The 18,520-nt window shown below is 41.2% G+C and overlaps 1 protein-coding gene across 1 annotated transcript in view; it reads right to left on the bottom strand.

The window, feature by feature from the left end:
* Nucleotides 1-2,277: 2,277 nt before the first annotated feature.
* Nucleotides 2,278-18,520, bottom strand: part of LOC311432985 (uncharacterized protein) — a 65,034-nt gene continuing 48,791 nt past the window's right edge. Inside the window, exons 4-5 of the mRNA XM_084511665.1 lie at nt 7,206-7,394; nt 2,278-2,960 (exon numbers count right to left, since the gene is read on the bottom strand). Of these exons, the coding sequence (XP_084367791.1) occupies nt 7,263-7,394 (132 nt within the window). The 3' untranslated portion in view covers nt 2,278-2,960; nt 7,206-7,262. The remainder of the gene's footprint in view (nt 2,961-7,205; nt 7,395-18,520) is intronic.

Genomic DNA, 18,520 nt, shown 5'->3' with positions numbered 1-18,520 from the left:
GGACATGCTAAACAATATATAGGGGTGGCTAGCCAGGGTGGGAGGGGCAGACTGCTCAGGGATAGGCTGGGCATCGGTCAGCGGGTGGTGAGCAATTGCATTGTACATCACTTGTTTTGTATACATTATTATTAGAAGTACTATGATCATTATTTTTATTATTTTCCTTTTCTGTCCTAATAAACTGTCTCTATCTCAACCCACAGGATTCACTTTTCCTGATTCTCTCCCCCATCCCAGAGAGGGAGGGGGAAGGTGAGTGAACAGCTGTGTGGTGCTGAGCTGCCTGTCGGGTTAAACCACAACACCATTCCCTTAAAAATCTGTCTCACCTGATTTCTTCCTTATCTTAACATGCTTAGCACCTGGATAGGACAGTAATCAGTGCCCTACAAGTACTGAGACAGACAGCTATATGAACAGAGAAGTTTAGCCCTGACAAGTTTTATCTGTATTAGACAAAGCATATAACATATAAACCCCAGAGTTGCAGGCAGTTGAACTGCAAATATGCAATACATTGAGCACAGTCAAGATACTCACTGATCTGTAATGTGTGCCATCCATCAAGCAAAGTTAGGACTGTATGCTGCATACAAATGGGCAGACTGAAAACATTGTCAGAGCAACACGTAAATCAAAGTTCTTTGACCTGTCTGCCTCACAATAATGAGATATTGAAAATAAAGAATAACTTCTCCTTGGAGGCCTGAAAGAGAGGAAGAGACGGGAGCATTCCTGTGGGCTTCAAATTAACAAAAAAGGGCTAGTCAGTCACATACACACACCATGAAGAAGGCACATAAATTCACCTTTGTTAGAATAAAGTAAATCATTGTCTGAGTAATTACTATGCTACTGACTTGCAGAAAACAGACTCCACAACCTGTAAAGTTGTAAAGTAGGTATGTTTATTTGGTGCTGTGCACACACTCCAGACACAAGGGGAATAGCTCCACCTAATTTGTGCACCAACAGTTACTGGCAGTGTGCTTATATAAGTGGGACAAATACATATTCATTCCATTTCCCTTAAATCTCTTGTATGTTCATGAGGGTCCACTGCTATGTGACCAAGGATGGAAGGAGAAAAACAGATGCTACCTTATTTTGACTCTTTGGGAGAAGTCTGGGTCCCTAAGGCCCAAGTGTTACATGAGTCATACTAAATACAGGAGGAAAATCTTCAGTGACCAGCCCATTCACATGGTTTAGTACTCTGTGTCAGCATATTCTGCCTCAAGAAATGCGACATGAATGCAAATGTCTCTCATTCTCTTTTGCACTCACTGCACATCCTAATCAGCCACTTCATTGTGTTGTGCTCAGCCTCGCAAAGGGTTCCCCTCTCTGGCTTTTCTCCTTCTGCCAAGGCCAATTCTTCTTGCAGAGATTATCCAAGTGGCAGTGAGACATTCCTCTGCAGGATGCTGGGGCTAGGCTTTTCTGTGTTGGTAGTGTCTCCTAGCAGTTCCCCTGCAGACACAATTCACACCATAGACACTGATGCCCAGGCAGAAGGAAGGGAAGGAGTGCAATATTCTTCACTAGGGCTTTCATTTTCTGGGCAGTGCCTGGAGCAACTGGAATGCAAAATGCCTGATCTGCAGCTGGGTAGCATCTGGACCCACTGAAAGACCTGTTCCACAGCTGGGTCTGAAGATGGCCAGTGCAGCAATGTGATTTGCAATTCACTCCTCTACAAAGGAGGTGTAGGGTCAATTTTTTTTTTTTTTTTTTTTTTTTTGGGGGGGGGGAAATATTATACCAAAGGGGTATTTCATACCATTGGACATCATGCTAAACAATATATAGGGGTGGCTAGCCAGGGTGGGAGGGGCAGACTGCTCAGGGTTAGGCTAGGCATCTGTCAGCGAGTGGTGAGCAATTGCATTGTGCATCACTTGTTTCGTAGACATTATTATTAGTAGTACTATTATCATCACTATTGTTATTATTATTATTATTATTATTGTTATTATTATTTTTCTGTCTTAATAAACTGTCTTTATCTCAACTCACAGGCTTCACTTTCCCATTTCTCTCCCCCATCCCAAAGCGGGAGGGGGGAGGGTGAGCGAACAGCTGTGTGGTGTTTAGCTGCCAGCCAGGTTAAACCACAGCAACCATATGCTTAGTGGAAATCCAAACACAGATGGGACAAGTACCTACCCCCACTGTCTTGGGGGCAAGGGAAGGAAGAGCTGTCAGTGCTAATGAGGTACAGAGCAGGTGATGCAATTATCATCTGAGAGCATGAGTAGGATGAGACAGATGTTGCTTTCAGGGTTCATTGCTTTATTAGAGTTACCTACTAGCCAGTTTGCATGATACCCCCCAGCCACACCAGACACAGCCTGATATAAAACGAGCTGGTATTAGTTAAACCAAAACCCTCTAGGCAATATCAAACCCATTTTCAAGGCTGCCCTTAAACAGAGGATGTCCCAGCAGGAATTGAAAATGAGGCCATAAATCACTCTTAAATAAGGTAAATACTCTTGCATCCTGAGACTCTGTCTCCATGCTTGAACATCACCACAAGTCCTCCTTCCCAGCCCTGTGCCCCTGTCTTTGCAGCAATCCTAGTATCTATGCAGCCCATGCCTGGCTCAGCCCCTCTGGATGTGATGCTGGATTTCACACTTTCTGCATGGCCAGGGTTGGATGCAAGCAGTGCCCAGCAACACACATGGGGATGAGGACAGCAGTCACTGGTCGGGACACAGGGACAACCTCTGTCAGTGCTGATGAATATTTAAGGCAGGGACTCAGCTTTGCATGGAGCTGCAGAGGAATGGTGACTCCATGCTGAGCCTCAGGCTGAGTGATATGCTAGTTAACCATGGACTTCAGGATGCTGTAAGAAGGGTTGATGCTTGGGTTGATGCTCAGCTGATGCTTGCCTGCTCAGATCCAAGTAGTGCTGGTGAACTGCAGTGGAAACAGTATAGGGAGACCTGGGTATGTAAAAAAACACAGTTGTGTGTCACAGTCAGGTACCAGTTGTAAAGCCTTACAAGACAGATCATCATTCAAGTAGGCAAGACAAGTTTGGGAACCCAATTTTGGCTTAAGGAGGATGAATAGAATCAGGAAAACCTTGTAGGGCCCAAGCACAGGAACAACTCAACATCATTTGATGCCTGGATTAATTTGTGCTACTGGGGGCTGAGAACAAATGGGCAGGAGTGATAAAAATTCATTAGAGAGAATTAGAGCTGCAAAGCACATCAAGAATCTTGTACCCAAGCTAGTGCTGGAGTCCAAAGCATTATCCCAACACAAACATCTGGCAGTAGCAATTGGTGCTCAGCAAATCACTGTAGACTGAATTAGTTTAGCTCCAAGGCCATACACAGGCAGGTCTGAAATCACACGATGAAATGCATCACTCCTGCTCTTAGGCTTGGCTGGGTAGTAGGGGGCAATGTAGGACCTTCCTCAAAGGGAGAGAATGTTAACAGTGTCAGCACACATGAAGGAAATCTCTTTTTTTTTGCCACCAGTTCAACTTGGCAAGAGAAAAGTACTTTTCTTTTTCAGTTCTGTCCATTAATTTAAATATTTTTCAGGTAATTAACACTGGGCACCATAGTGTTGCTTGAAGAAGAGTGAAACATTTATTACCCTTCTGGCCTTCCTTCCTGAAATGACTGAGGTGAAAGGAAGGTTAGAAAAAGAGTCTTTTCTAGTTGTCTTATTTCTCTACTGTCTTTCACATTGGTTCCCAGAATGGAAAGCCATTAGTCACCTATCAAGATGGCAGATAAGAGTTGCCTTGGGGTTAGCACAGATTGGAAAAGATCATTTAAGCATGGCAATTGAAATGAGTAAGATGGGGACAAGCTATTTGTTTAAAACTAAGTAGCAGGTGATAGTTAACACATTTGGATTGTTATTGAGAAAAATTGAGTGAGGAATCTTTGCTGACAAGAAGAAAAGAAAAAAATGAGTTACAAGGTAAAAGGAAAAAAAAAAAAAAACAATAAAGGAATCAAGAAAGATGTTTATGGCAATGAGTATATTTATAGATTTAAATTATTCATCAGGCAACCTTTGACTCTGCCTTTCCTCCTAATTATGTTAGCCATGTTGGCACTACACAGACAAAGCAGTTGGAGCTGAAAGTCAGCCACCTGTGAGGCTCCAGAAGAAGGATGCTTCAGACAGTGATTGCATTATGCATCTCTGTGACGAAGTTTTCTCTCCCAGCTAGGCTCTGGAGTCACCACAGATATATGCCCTAGACTGCTGCAGCTGCAGGGTTGGATGAGCTCTCATTATATATATATTTACTGGTTTTGTGCATCCTGTCTCCCTATCACACCCCAAAATAATGCCTGCGTGTGTATTCCCTTTCTGCTTATCCCGCTTGATGTGAAAATCCACTATCCAAATGAATAAACTTCTTGCCACCCATTTTTTGATATCGCGGGGATACCACCCTTTTCATGAAGCATGTTTGCATTGAGGGCATACTGTGTATGATGGAGAGTAACAGAGACTCCACTGCCTTATTGCTAAGCATTTTCTTTTTCTAGCAAAATGCTGCTCACATGCAATTCACCCTGTCCTTTTGGCACAGTCACCATACATGCCACCATCCTCCTCCTCCTCACATGAGCCTGTGTGTGAAGGAAACCCAAGGAAGCTCCAGCTTCTGCATTCCTCTCACATTCAATGCAGACTGCCAGCAGTGATTTACCGAGGCAGATGATGTCATCAAAACACCTTCTGGTTTTGACTCATTTCTAAAGGAGACTAAGGAGCTGGGGAAATGGCCTGTTTTGAAGAGTCAACACAACATAACAAAATAATCAATACAACTGGGAATGTAGCACTGGTGTTTTACGGTGCAAAGCCCATAGTCATAGGAGTCTCTGGGAGATATGATGTGTCCAACACATGACCTTTTAACCACAATCAATTTTCATATGGCTTACTTCTCCGTTAAGCTTGATATATCCTCTGCTAAAGAAATTTGATATCACATACCCATGCAAACAATTTCCCTGTGGCATATTCAGAGCTGGAATTTCATCAACGTGAACAAAATCTCAAATCAAATGCTTCGGTATCTATAAATTGCAATTTCTATAAAAGAAATTTCATTAGAAAAATGTTACCCTATTCAACAGAGATGGCAATGAGCACTGCCTCTCATACTCAGACCTTGTAAAGCTGCAGTAGGGCTGCAGGATGTCGTGGTGCCTATCAGCAGGGTCTGCCATGCTTCACAGTTGAGCCTGTTTGGATTTTCAGCCAAGGTGTAAGTGCACATGTTGAAATAATTCCAGAGAGCAGGCAGGATCCCAGTTTGCCACATGAGCAGCTGTCAAAACAAGCTTTCATCTCAGAGGAAACCTGAAGGGAAAGGTTTCCAGAAGGAAAAATTAATTAAATTTACTGATAATATCAGGTTGCTACAAATTTTTACTCATTGGGAGATGTGAGGAAACGGGTGAAATTACATTTCAAAGACAACCACATGTTCAGAAGTCAAAATTTCTTTTCTGTCTGTTACTGAAAGATTCATAGTATTTACACTAGGGCATTGGCACTCAGGACTAAATTTTCGGCTTCTCTATGACCTAAATGTTCATTTCCTAGTGAATTCTCACATCAAACCACAGAAGGCCAGGGCCTTTTGGAAATTACACCTTGGAACACGCTGCTGTCCTAACGTGAGGGTTTTCAGATAAATTAGCAGCCTCTCATCATCACTCTGCCTTTCACTTTAATCCAAAACAAACTGCTTTGAAAGGATACCCTTTGCTTTGCAATGGCTGGCAAAATAAAAAAGCATTACCTCCTGGAGTTGACAACTGATCCCCATGCCACATGTGTGAAGCATCCAGTCATGACTTTTTCATTCTTGCTGAATAAAAGGCCAATTCTAATAAATCCTTGATGCCTTCTAATCAAAGTTCAATATTTGGTGCAATTTTATTTTATTTTTTTTTTTTTTTTGCATGAATATCCTGTTAGCTGGAGCTCAGAGAGACAGGTTGATCTAAAGCATCAATCTTGTGGAAATTGGAGAAATTCATAATAAGCTCTCAATCATATTTACAGTGCAAGATTAACACCATTTCTGCATGGCTTGGCTCAGTCAAAGTCCTAAAAGACCAATAACACCCAGAGCAGTTGTGATTAAAGTTCACACACTGGGCTGTCATTTAGTGGACATTAAACTAATTACAGTCCTGCTGGCTTCACAGAAGAATGTCATAAAAGATACCAAAGCTGTTGTAATGGCATGTATTCAAAATAAATCTCAAAGAAAATAAATGTTAGGTAGCAACTTTGTTCAGATTGGAAACTTGAAACTAGCTCTGCTGCAGCAGGGCAGATTCAGCTTTCACAAAAACGATACTTTTTTCAGATATGCTGGCTCTAACGATTTTCTTTGCATGCGCTATTATTGCACAGTATATGGGGCATGACTCATGATACATCACAACACAACGTGATAGCTAGGGAAAATTGAACCTCTGAAAACTGAGATTAAAGTGGGAAAGCCAGAGGAATAAATAATACAATAGACAGATAGGGCTGGAGCATACAAATTAGATGTCTCAGAGCAAGATTGGGCCTGTCATGTAGTCTTTGGTAATGGGCAGTGGACACACTTTATCTTCCTAGCATCCTAAGGGAACAGTGAGATAATTAAAAAAGTGAAGTGCAAGGCTGTCTGCTACCAAATCAAGGTGTGCTGGTACCTGAGGGTCAGAGACTTAGGTGTTTCTCAGCATTGCCTTGTTTTCAGTCCCCTGATAACTCAGGGTAATAATAATGGCAGGCAACAGCACCTCAATAATATAACTTGATCATGGAGTACACTTTCCTTTGGCAATTGCCAAAGGAAAAGTCTGGGGTGAAATGCTGTAGATGTGCCATGCAGCCCCAGAGCATTTAATACATCAGCTGAACCAGGAGTTACAACTGAATCCAGGGCAGACCAAAGCAATGCTGTAAGAGAGTGAGAAACTTATGGAGAACTTTGCACTAGTTGTACCCACAAATAGATGAGCTGAGTGTAATACATACATCTACCAGGACTTGCTCATGCAGGAGGGAACAACCTGGGGCCATTAGCCAGCCCAGTCCTGCCCACCTGCAAGGACACCTGCAGCACCTCCCCTTTCATCCAGGTCTAAGAAAAGCACATGTACTCCTCATCTTCAGTTGCATCCACATACCTTCTTCCACCTGCTGGAATGAGCTGATGGGCCATGGCAGGAATTACAGCAGTGTTTTCAGGAGATGCCAGCTAGGTTTTTATGGTCCTGTCTGTGTTTTCTCAGCATCATCAGGGCAAAAAACAGCACCCACTGATTCAAACCATCTTTCCTGCAGGAGCACCACTCCAACAGCAAGGTCCACTTGGGCTAAAACAAACAGATGCAGCACAATTACACACAAATGCACACAATTAGAGATTCAATAGAGCAGCACTTCCCACTTTTCCTACATTTACAAATGCCACAAAATTCATGCAAACCAAACCATGTTCAGGTAGGTCCTGACTCCATGTAGCTTATCATATGTTTGAATCCTGTTACTAGGAGGAGCTTCTCCCACATGGCCTCTGTCATTCCCTAAACTCCCCATCACAGCTTCCCCACAGCCTTTGCCCCACGGATACCCTCAACATCTCACCCAAAATTGTAACATATCTCTGCAAACTTCAGTTTGGTTTAAGGAAAAGTCTGATCCTCCCAGTGTTCCCTATGCCTCCATGTGTACAAATGCATGGGCACAGCATAGTGCTTGAGCAGAGCAGAACACACCACTACCTCTGCTGCTTCCTTTTGAGTACACGAGATGGTAAGTCTGGCAACTGGAAGGAAAACAAAGAGGGGACGGAGGAGATATCAGTGAGCAAAGAGAAAGAATAGTCCTCTAAAATCTCTTGCTGCTGCTCTTGGTCTGCAGATAAACACACATATATAAGTTAATTACTGTTTGTTTCTTTGTTGTTGTTTTTTTCCCCAAATTGACTGTCTCTCAGTAGTAAGATGCAGCAGCTGACATAATAAAAGGCTGGATGGTTTCGAATTAAATTAAAAGAAGATAATAACTTCATAATGGTTTTTCCAGAGCATAGGTGTCCTTCCAGCAAAAGATAATCTGACATTATTATAAGTGCTGTTCAGTATTCACACCCAAATTACCACACCATTTCAAGCAAAAAGCCATGCAACTCATGTATTTTTTGTCATTCATAGACATATAGCCTTGCACAGGGCATGCCAGCTGCCCTTTTGTTTTGTCTTGCTTTCAATAGTCAGAGGGAAGTTACCAAAACACTTGTCAGAAATGTTGAGGTGTATGTGCACAGGGAAGTTATTTTGTATTGGCCCACCCACCCACCCTCCCACCTGACAGATGTCTTTTGTTGAATAAATGCCACCAAAAAGATTGTGTCCTTCTTTGCATGAGTACATACAGCACTTCAGCACTGATCACCAGCAGCACCCATGAAACAACTGGGTAAAAAGTAACACCAGCAGCAGTCACTATTTTTCTGATGTTGGAAATCACAAAAGAATCCCAGAGGAGTAAGTTAAATGTCTAGACACCATCCTTATTTTTAAATGATGGCCTTCATCCCTGCTGAACTGATACCCAGTGGTGTTGGAGGGTTTTATGGGGGTATGAAGTTCTATCTTCCAGGAGCACATGGCAGGATGGAGGTCAGAGTAATCCAACTGTCTGCATTCTGGAGTTGGAAAGAATTAAGGAAGAGGTTAAACAAAATGGATTAAGAATAATTTTTTAAAATGTGATAGAGGAGGGAGAGAAGGAAGTGACAGGAGGTGATGCACTTGGTAGAAGACCTAACGCTTCAAGACAATGAGAGACACATGAATGAAACATGATCAGTAATAACCAGAAGAAAATTTTAAATTGAATAACTGAATGCCTACATATGCATTCATTAAAAAAAAAAAAAAAAAAAAAAAAAGACACTGGATCCCATGAAGTGCATATATACCCCTCTCAGGAGATCCTACAGCCAGGGCAAGTATGTTGCTGTATCAAGTTTCCAAGTCATTTCTGTGTAAGGTGGTATCTTCTGGGCAAAAGAATACTAGCCCAAAAGTATGCTGGCACCATTGTATCCTGACCACCATCTACAGAGGGAGTCTACTGCAATGACGCAAAACCTGTCCTTTGGCTAAATGCACTCCCTGGTTTTGTGATAAAGTCAGTAATTGCTGATATTAAAAACCAGAAAGAGAAACTGAAACCATTAGAAATTGATATGGAGTAAATCATAATGCGTAAAGAGTTGATTCTAGATATTTCCTTAATGTGTTTAGTTTTCCCTTTCCCTTTTTTTTTTTTTTTTTTTTCTTTTCCTCTACACATGAAAAAATTGAGCTTATGCTGAAGATACCAGGGAAAGATCTAGGACTGTCAGTGCCAGGAGAAAGGAGTTTTCAGGGTACGTACAGAACAGCAGAAATTGCATTAACAACAGCTAATGTTGATGCTGAGGTTTCAGTTCAGTACTAGACAAACACACTTTCACCTGTTTGGAAAGACATGGAAAAAGGTACTTCTCACATAAGAGTGATGAAATCCTTATCAACCACCACAAAGAAAAAAGAAAAAAAGAAAAAAAAAAAAAAGAAAAAAAAAAGATGTCAGCAGATCTGATTTCACTCCTGGAAAAGAATATGAGTTGGGTTCAAAAGTTTTGTTGCACAGTAGTTACAGAAAGCCTTCACAAAGTATTCGGCACAGTGCTATCAAGTGCACCAAGAAACAGCACTGTCTGTTCCTAATAAAACCTACAGTAAACTGGTAGTTTGGAAAAATCAACAGCCAGGGGAGAGTCCTTCCTTTGAGAAATGTTCCTGGTGAGTTCTGCTGCATAGCCCTGTTCTAATCTGAATGCTCTCTGCACCAGAACCCGCAGAAGCAAGCTCTTTCCCAGACAGATAAACAGAAACATTTTCCTCTGAGACAGGGAAGCCACAGACCGTCAGGTCAGGATAGTTGCATCCTGAGAAGTACTAAAATGGAGTTAAGCTACACAGGTTTTCTACACAGCACAAAAGAAGCTTCAGTGGGATGCTGTAGGGATTTACCAACAAAAAAGGTCACATGCAGGCAACAAAGATAAGAAGAACATGAGCTACAGAAGTTGTCGCAATTTAGGCACTGGGAAAAAAAGATAACAGAGGTGTTAAAAATGACTACCAGACATTCAGCAGCTTGTCAAAAGGAGAATAGTTTCTGAGTAATCTGGTCATTTACTGTTATTACTTTCAGAGAGCAAGGCCAAGGCCAGTGAGATGTTCTTTAGTCCATACTGACATAAAAAAGCACCAAGGACTCAAAGATGAATGAGACAAATTCAAACCAAAAATAAAGCTTACGTTTTGAGGAGCAAGGGTATCAGAACAGATAGCCAATATACTAGAACAATGGCAGAATTTCCACCTGACAAATAAATGACTATGAAAATTACTTTCATCTAACACTGAAGTTACTAGCCCCAAGATAAAAGTAACCTTGCAAAACCATGAGAATAAAAAAAAAAAAAAAAAAAAAATGGGGGTGGAGAGGGGGTGGAAGGAGAGGTGAAATGTGGGAGGTGATGTAAGGGTCGCTTCTGAAACTGAACTCAAACTCCCTCAGCTGCTGTTGAAAAACCATCATTATTAACCTGAAATATAAAGTGGGAATGAATCACTGAAAGTATTTGAGAGACCTTTAATTATAAGTATCCTTGCACTAAGTTATTGAATGCACTTCAGAGAAACAAAATGGAGCAATTGTGCTATCCAGGAACAAGAAGCATAAATGCTTTTAAGCCTTAAAAACAACGCTTACTTTTTCAAAAAGTGTTGCCCAAGTGTTTGCAGTGTTACTCGGAGTTTTCAGTTGTCTAATCACCATTAATTTCAAGCTCGAAACCTGTTACTAGTCAGCCAGCCACTAGGAAGGGCGAGGGGAGGAGGGGAAGATTTTGATGTCACAGCAACCCTAACGAAGCCAGAGGAGTCACAATAATGCAAAACACATGGGAAGGCATGTTCTGCCTCAGGGGGTTGTACCCATGCCAACGTGACTTACACAAAAGCAAAGAGGTGTGAGGACCAGCCCTCTGTGCAGAGAGACACCTGTTCAGCCAGCTCTGCGGTTAGCAAAGGGCTTCCCCAAAACTAGCTCTCACAGATGACAAGCAGCAACAGGCCCTTGCAAAAGTGGCATATAAGTAAAGTCCCAGGAACTGATCCAATAGCCATTTGTACCCTCAGGAGCTGGTTTTACAGAGGAAAAGACCATTTTCCTCCATTGCCCTTTTCCTCCACAGGCAGGTTCCCTTTATGGCCAGCCCTGTGACTACCCCTGGAGACGTAGCCACAGAGACTCTGCTGCTGATATGGGCAGATGTGGGCCTGCAGCAGCAGCAGGGGACAAGGGGAAAATGGTCACCATTGGTCAGGTGTGTTCACGTGTTTCTGTCACTGCTGTTACGTGTGCCCTGAGTAACCCATGCATGAGTGAGACTAAAATTGGGATTGTACCAGTATATTAATTTTGCTGTTACATTTTGCAATCCCAAATATAAATGGCCACACAGAAAAGCTGATCTGTGCTAAAGGAGCTACCACAGACTTAACCTTTTAGCTTAGGGAGACAGGTGTGAAGAAGTATGGCCCTAATTTTTACAGAGATACACTGGGGGGAGGGGATACGACTGAAAAAGAATATTAAAGAATTACACCATGAAGTCCTATCTGTTTCTTAAAGTTGGACAAGCTTGTTATGTACTCATTAGCCACATATATTTTTATGTCCCTTTTGTGAGCCAAAGACATGCTGGTGTGTATCTGCTGAAAATGACAGAGAACATTCCTGATGAGTACTTTGAAAACAGGTTTCCCCTTTGCTACAGAACTATGTAATCTTTAAACATGATCCTGGGAATTATCCTTTTTCCAGCACCCCATTTGACTTTGTTGTTGATGTCATGGAAAAAAAGCAGCAAGTTGTTTACCAGAGCATTCTATTTCTTATCAGCAGATCTGGCTATGAATAATTATACCACATATTAATACCATAGTAAGTCAGCTAATGGGCTACAGATGCCTAACAAATAACAGGATGGGAGAATAAAGGGCAGATTGGCAGGAGGCTGTTTGCCTTTGCGAGGGTTGAATTATAGAACTGGCCAGGCTTCAAAACTATGAATCATTAAGAACATGCACACAGCAGTTTTACATCAGTGAGCTCTATTGACTGTAGAGGAGCTAATATTGATCTACGAAACATATGGGAGTGGGGAAGCAGGTCCCACATGGTTAAAAATGTTGTATTTTAATGCCTGTCCTTTGGATTGTGTTGGTTCCTTGAAACGCCCACACATTTCTGACATCATGACCAGACCTTTATCCAAAGCCTTTAAAATGATAGCTGTTTCCTTTCAGGTTCACAGTGGCAGAAATCTTTGAAATATGACTAAAAAAATATGAATGCAAGTTGCCATGCTAATAATTTCTTCTATCTACCTTGCCACATTAGCTGTTTGTAGTACCTATACTGATATTCATATATATAGAGAGATTTCTAATTATAAAAAAAGGATAAAAAAGGATGGAATTAACTTGCCTTTCAGTATTAGCTAGAATTTATCTTCATTTGTGCAAATGGGGTGAAAATATTGCCTCACTGTTCTGCAGACATAACTGTAGTAAACTACAACATTAGCAGCAAGAAGGCAGCAGATTTAGCATCAAAGACCATCAAGTTGTGCTGATACCAGGGAAAGAAAATCTGACTATGACTGCTTTTCTACCCATAAATTCACTTCATGGCACTTAGAGATGCTAGACTACCATCAATCAAACTGCGACCACATGTGTTTTCATAGGTGTATGCTATTGTATATTTGCATAGAAATGACACAATTTGCATGCTAGCAAACAGTAGGTAAATACCTACTGGGATATTAACATGATTTTTCTTCAGATCCACAATTAATGCTGCTCTATGTACACGGAGCATTATAAAATATTTGCATCTGTGACTGAATCTTAACACTTTCTTGACTTTGTCATAGGAACACTCAGCAGCATGGTTTCCCATGCCCAGTGACCTGTGTCTGACACCCTTCCACTTTGCTTTTCCAGGTATCACAGACATACACCTGTCACAGTGAGAATGGGGCTGGAAATATTGGAAGCTGAGCACAGCCCTCTTCTTTCAATCCAACAAGCGGGCACACATTCACTTAATAGTCCTGGCAGCCCCCATTAGTAATAATCAGACCTGCAGCCTGTCAACATGTAGAAAAGTGTCTCTCTGTGGGATAGGGTTACATGAAATGCAAGACATTCTTCAATGCAGGCACTGATTTTCCATCTCTCCACTGTAAAGAGGCAGTGAGTGTGTGATGCACATCCCTTTCAAGGCAAAGTCTGTTTGCAATGTGACCTCCATGCCTTGTGGCTTGTGCACTGGTAAACAAGCCAAGCATGATGGAAATCTACCATTTCAGGTTTGGCTATTGAAAAACAAGAATATGTGTGACTTAGTTTTCAGCTGTTTATGAAGCAGATGAACAAGGCAAGAGATCTTACATTTTTCCTGTTACTCCAATCCTCCTCATGGAAAACCTGAGCTGTGGCCCATTGTGACACTTTTCCTTCACTTTTATGTAAGAGAAAGAACGGGAGATCAAAGGAAATTAAATGGAGATAAAATGATGTCCCAAATGATCAAGACACTGAAAAAAATCAAACCCAGCAACTCACCTTGAATTCCCCAAGTATCTGATTCCCTGGACTCTTGTAGGGAGCCAAACTCCATTCCTTACCATGGGGTAAAACATTATTGGCTTCTTCTCCTTTAAAGAAAGTATACTGTGTACTCAGTGGTTCAAAACGATGAAGAACACACAGATATTTGCTCTATGATTAATCTTTACATACAAGATCTCAGGGAACAAACAGCTTAGAGTGGACGGGCTGCATGCTTTTTGCACTAAGCTTTTTAAAAATGTGGTCACACCCAAACTGTAGGTCAAATTGTATCTTTTTTCCCTTAAAGTGTTCTTTGAAACAGATGAGATCACTGACAATATAAACTAGTGCAGAATATATTAGATATTTACAATATATCTATGTGCTGTCAAGAAATTATTTCACCATAGAGAGGAGAGTATGAGCTAATGCAAAAAGACTGGCATGGCAAAAGATTTCATTTAATATCGTGTATTTAAAATGACTATTTTATTACACTCTTCTAAATGAAAAACAGTCTCTGTGACTGCAGTTGACCTCCACCTGCATAAATGAGAAGAAAATCTGGCTTACAGAGCAAGGGATTAAGAAAATAAGAGAGGAGAGGAGAGGAGAGGAGAGGAGAGGAGAGGAGAGGAGAGGAGAGGAGAGGAGAGGAGAGGAGAGGAGAGGAGAGGAGAGGAGAGGAGAGGAGAGGAGAGGAGAGGAGAGGAGAGGAGAGGAGAGGAGAGGAGAGGAGAGGAGAGGAGAGGAGAGGAGAGGAGAGGAGAGGAGAGGAGAGGAGAGGAGAGGAGAGGAGAGGAGAGGAGAGGAGAGGAGAGGAGAGGAGAGGAGAGGAGAGAAATTATTTCCTTCCCATAAGCTGTAAATACTTGACTCTTAAGGACACTTGGCAGCTTTCAATAACTGAAAGTTATTTGTGGTACTTATACAACAATTATATTCACACTTTTTGGTTTATGATAGATATTTGACCTATTATTCAAAAAGTTTGTTTAAAAAGCAGTCTTTGATCTAGTGGGAATTAAATTCTTTTGCATGGGGTTTCTAATGATTCTAATTATTATTGTACCTAACTCTATTATATTTTTGTATCTATTCTAGTATCTATTAACTGTTCTCCCTTTTGATTCCATATTCTCTAGCTCAGATGAAATTCAGGTAAAGCTTCCCGACTGGCTCTTCCCAGGCACTGTGGTTACTGGATTTAAACCACTGCCCTGTGTTGTACTTCCTCAGTTTAATGGGTCTTGCACCTGCTGAAACTGAAGCAATCACTGGAGGAAGCCAAGCAAGGCTGATAGGAGAAGGAAACTTGCTTTGCCTGGGACTGAGTTATACTCTGCCACAGTCCCTTGGCTTGCCAGAAGGGAAGAGCTGACCTGCAGGAATGGTGAGCAGAAACCAGAAGAGAAGAGACCTCCTCTGTTTTGCAGTGCAAGACAATGCAGTGCTTTGATAACCACAGGGATGGACAAGACTCACTTTAAAAGGAGTACTCTCCCATCAGTCAGTTTATTCAATACTGTTTGAAGTAATACTGTCAAGTGAAATAATATATCCCCACCTCCCCTTTTCACACTGATCCTGTGCTCTACTTAGAGCTTGGGTTTCAAAGTTCCTCATTCGTTCCCTGAACATAGAGCTAATTCCATTGGACAGATGACAGACCACATTACTCAGAGTAACACTAGCAAACCCAGCAAATTAACTGAGGCTGACATAACTTCACAGTCCCCATTTCGATGAGACATTGAAGTTAAAACCCTCTTCAGTTGTTGTTCTCTAGTCCATCCCCACCTTCCAAAACTATTTGGACCAAGAAAGGGGCTACAGATGGAGATCACTATCAATAAAATTGAATTTTCAGGAGCAAGAACTATTCTGCTAACATCTTAATGGGGGACTTTAGTTGCCTGTACTATTTTTCTTTAATAGAAAAAAATACTTGGAATTGGAATAGAGATCTGATCACAGCAACTGAACTGAAAGTAGGAACCTATACAGTAAGTATTCATGTGGCATTATCCATAGTAGAAGCAAATATATTGCTGCTATTTGAATTAATGACAAGAAAAACAACAACAACAACAACAACAAAACTTAAAGGTGATCCCCCCAAGGCAAAGGATGTACAGTGTTTTTTAAAACTACCAGAAAATGCTCTCTCTCCCCAGCCTCATTTTAAGACTAGTTCAAACTGTTAATAAGATAAATACTCATCTTTTTTTTTTTTTCTTTTTCCTTCCTCTACCACCTACTTCTCCTATTTTTACCTTGCTAGGTAGAATTATTGTAATATAGGCTCATTATATTGTACATTGGGCTCAATTTTGAATGCCTAATAAGAAATCCTCACTTACTCATGTACCCCTATTAACTCAATGGAACTATTTGTGTGTGAATTATTTACATAATTAAGGTTGTGCTACAAGATGTGGAGCTGACTTAGCAGCATGTTCTGTGTATTCAATAATTTATATTAACATTTTTATTAACCAAGTCAGTATGTCTAGATGTATAATAATTGCTGTTAGTCCATTGCCTTCCAATAAACAAGGGAGGCAGGTCTACCATTACAATAACAATAAAGCAAGTCTCAGAAAAAAAAAAAAAAAAAAAGAAAAAAAAAAAAAAAGTATGGAAAGGAAGGATGACACCATGCAAAAGACATACTAAGAAGAGTAGATGGAAGGGAATACCAAGAAAAATGTATGGACAATGGCAAGAGACTGTTGTGGTTTGACCCAGTAGGCAGCTAAGCATGACACAGCCATTCACTCACTTCTCTCCCTCCCCCTCAGTGGGATGGGGAGAGAATCAGGAGGAAAAAAAACTAAAAGCTCATGGCTTGAGCAAAAGACAGTTCAATTGCACAGAAATGGAAGGGAAAATAATAAAATAATATACAAAGCAAGTGATGCACAATGCAATTGCTCACTATCCACTGACTGATGTTCATTGCATCTCCAAGCAGCACCACCACCCTACCCATCTTATTCTTCAGCATGACCCCATAAGGTGTGGAACATCCCTGTGGGCAGTTTGGGCCAGCTGGCCTGGCTGCGTCCCCTCCCAGCTCCTGGTGCACCCCCAGCCTCCTCACTGGCAGGGCAGCACCAGAAGCTGAAACCGTCGTCTCTGTGCAAACACTTGCTCTCTGTGCAAGCACTTCCCTTTTACAGCTCTTGTGGCTTCTCATCACACTGAGAAAAATCACTTAGACAAAGAGAACAATGATTCCCAATTTACAGTGATGTAACACAGTTGGGGAAAACCCATGGTGACTCCAAAAGCAAGAGATGGTAAGGCAGATCTGGAGAGAAAGCAGTGTCAGGCTCTTCTGCCAGTGCTCAGAAAATCCTGTGTACACTGGATGGAAAAAATCCATTTCTGTGCTCTCGTGCCTTGTAAGTCAGCAGAGTTTTGGCTGTAGCTGATCGATGAATAACACCACAAGAAATACTCCTCACTGTCTCCTTCCAAACCACCCCACCAGAGGAGCAAGGAAAAGAGACAGCAAGAAAGCAGGAATTAATTCCAGCTTGATTTCAGTGCACTTGTTAAGAGTGCTCTGTGCCTGCCAAATAAAAGCACCATGGTAACAGCTACAAGCAAATTAATGAATTAGAAAACAGTGTCCTTTGCAAACTGTAGCTGTAGCCACAAAGCTCCATACAAGGCACAACCATACAAATTCAGAGTCAGGCAACACGGATCTAATACAACCACACAGCTCCCTTGCCTGGCCAGAGGAAAATACCAAACCACAGCCATGTTTGGGGGTCTGAAGTATGAATTTTGGATGAAAGACTGCTATTTTTTCCACTCAACATTTTAATTTTGTTGCTATTAGACTCTTGCCATGGGAGTCCTTTAGTGGAAGAAGTCAATCTATTGTTATTCCAAAGGTAGGTAGATTTATAGTAAAATCTGTTCTCCTTTCCAAATCACACTGCTTTTACAAGTGCCAGTATCTTGCTCAAATAGCAATACCAGTACATTTCAGGAAAAAAAAAAAAAAAAAAAAAATCTGAATACTCTAAGCCTCTGCTTAAGAAAGTAAACATAAGTAAAATTATTGATATTTTAGGTATTCATGAAATGCTTGCTGGTTTTTGGGGGAGGGGATTTTCTTTCAGCCTCACATCAAATGAGGATGTTATTGAGGAATTCAACAAAAGATTAGAGATTAGTGGGTTTTTTTGTTGTTGTTGTTTAAGGAGTATCTCCTAAATGTGAAGACATAAGCAAAGGACAAGCAGAATCCCCTAAGTGTTCAAAAAATATGAGAAACAGGCAACATACCAAACAGCAGAGCTGCCCCAAAAGAGAGATTGTTGATTAACAGCTAAGAGTTGTGATGAAGGTTGACCAGCTGAGTTTTAGCTTTCTTAAACTGGAGCTGAGGATGACACATCAAGAGGAAATGCCAGACAGGCAGGCTGAGATTTCATTTGGACACAAGCAGATGGGTCTGGAACATTGATTGAATTGAGGCTTGTCCATATAAAGACGGTAGTTACCTTTGTACTTATAGATGAGTCAGGTACACAAGAAGGAAACCACAGGCAGATTGCTCTACAAGACACAAAATATGAGCTAATATTTTCCTTCCCTGTTTTCATACCCATGCAATAATCTATGCTTTTTTCACACCAATTGCTTCAGTGATTTCTTATTTTAACACGGAAATCAGATTTTCCACAGCTCTAAGCCTTCAGAGGAGCCTTGCAAAACAAATATATGGT

The sequence above is a fragment of the Aythya ferina genome (genome assembly GCF_964211825.1).
Source record: "Aythya ferina genome assembly, chromosome: 2".
NCBI classification, from domain to species: Eukaryota; Metazoa; Chordata; class Aves; order Anseriformes; family Anatidae; genus Aythya; species Aythya ferina.
The sequence above is the reverse complement of the archived record's forward strand: the minus strand, read 5'-3'. Positions and strand labels throughout refer to the sequence as shown.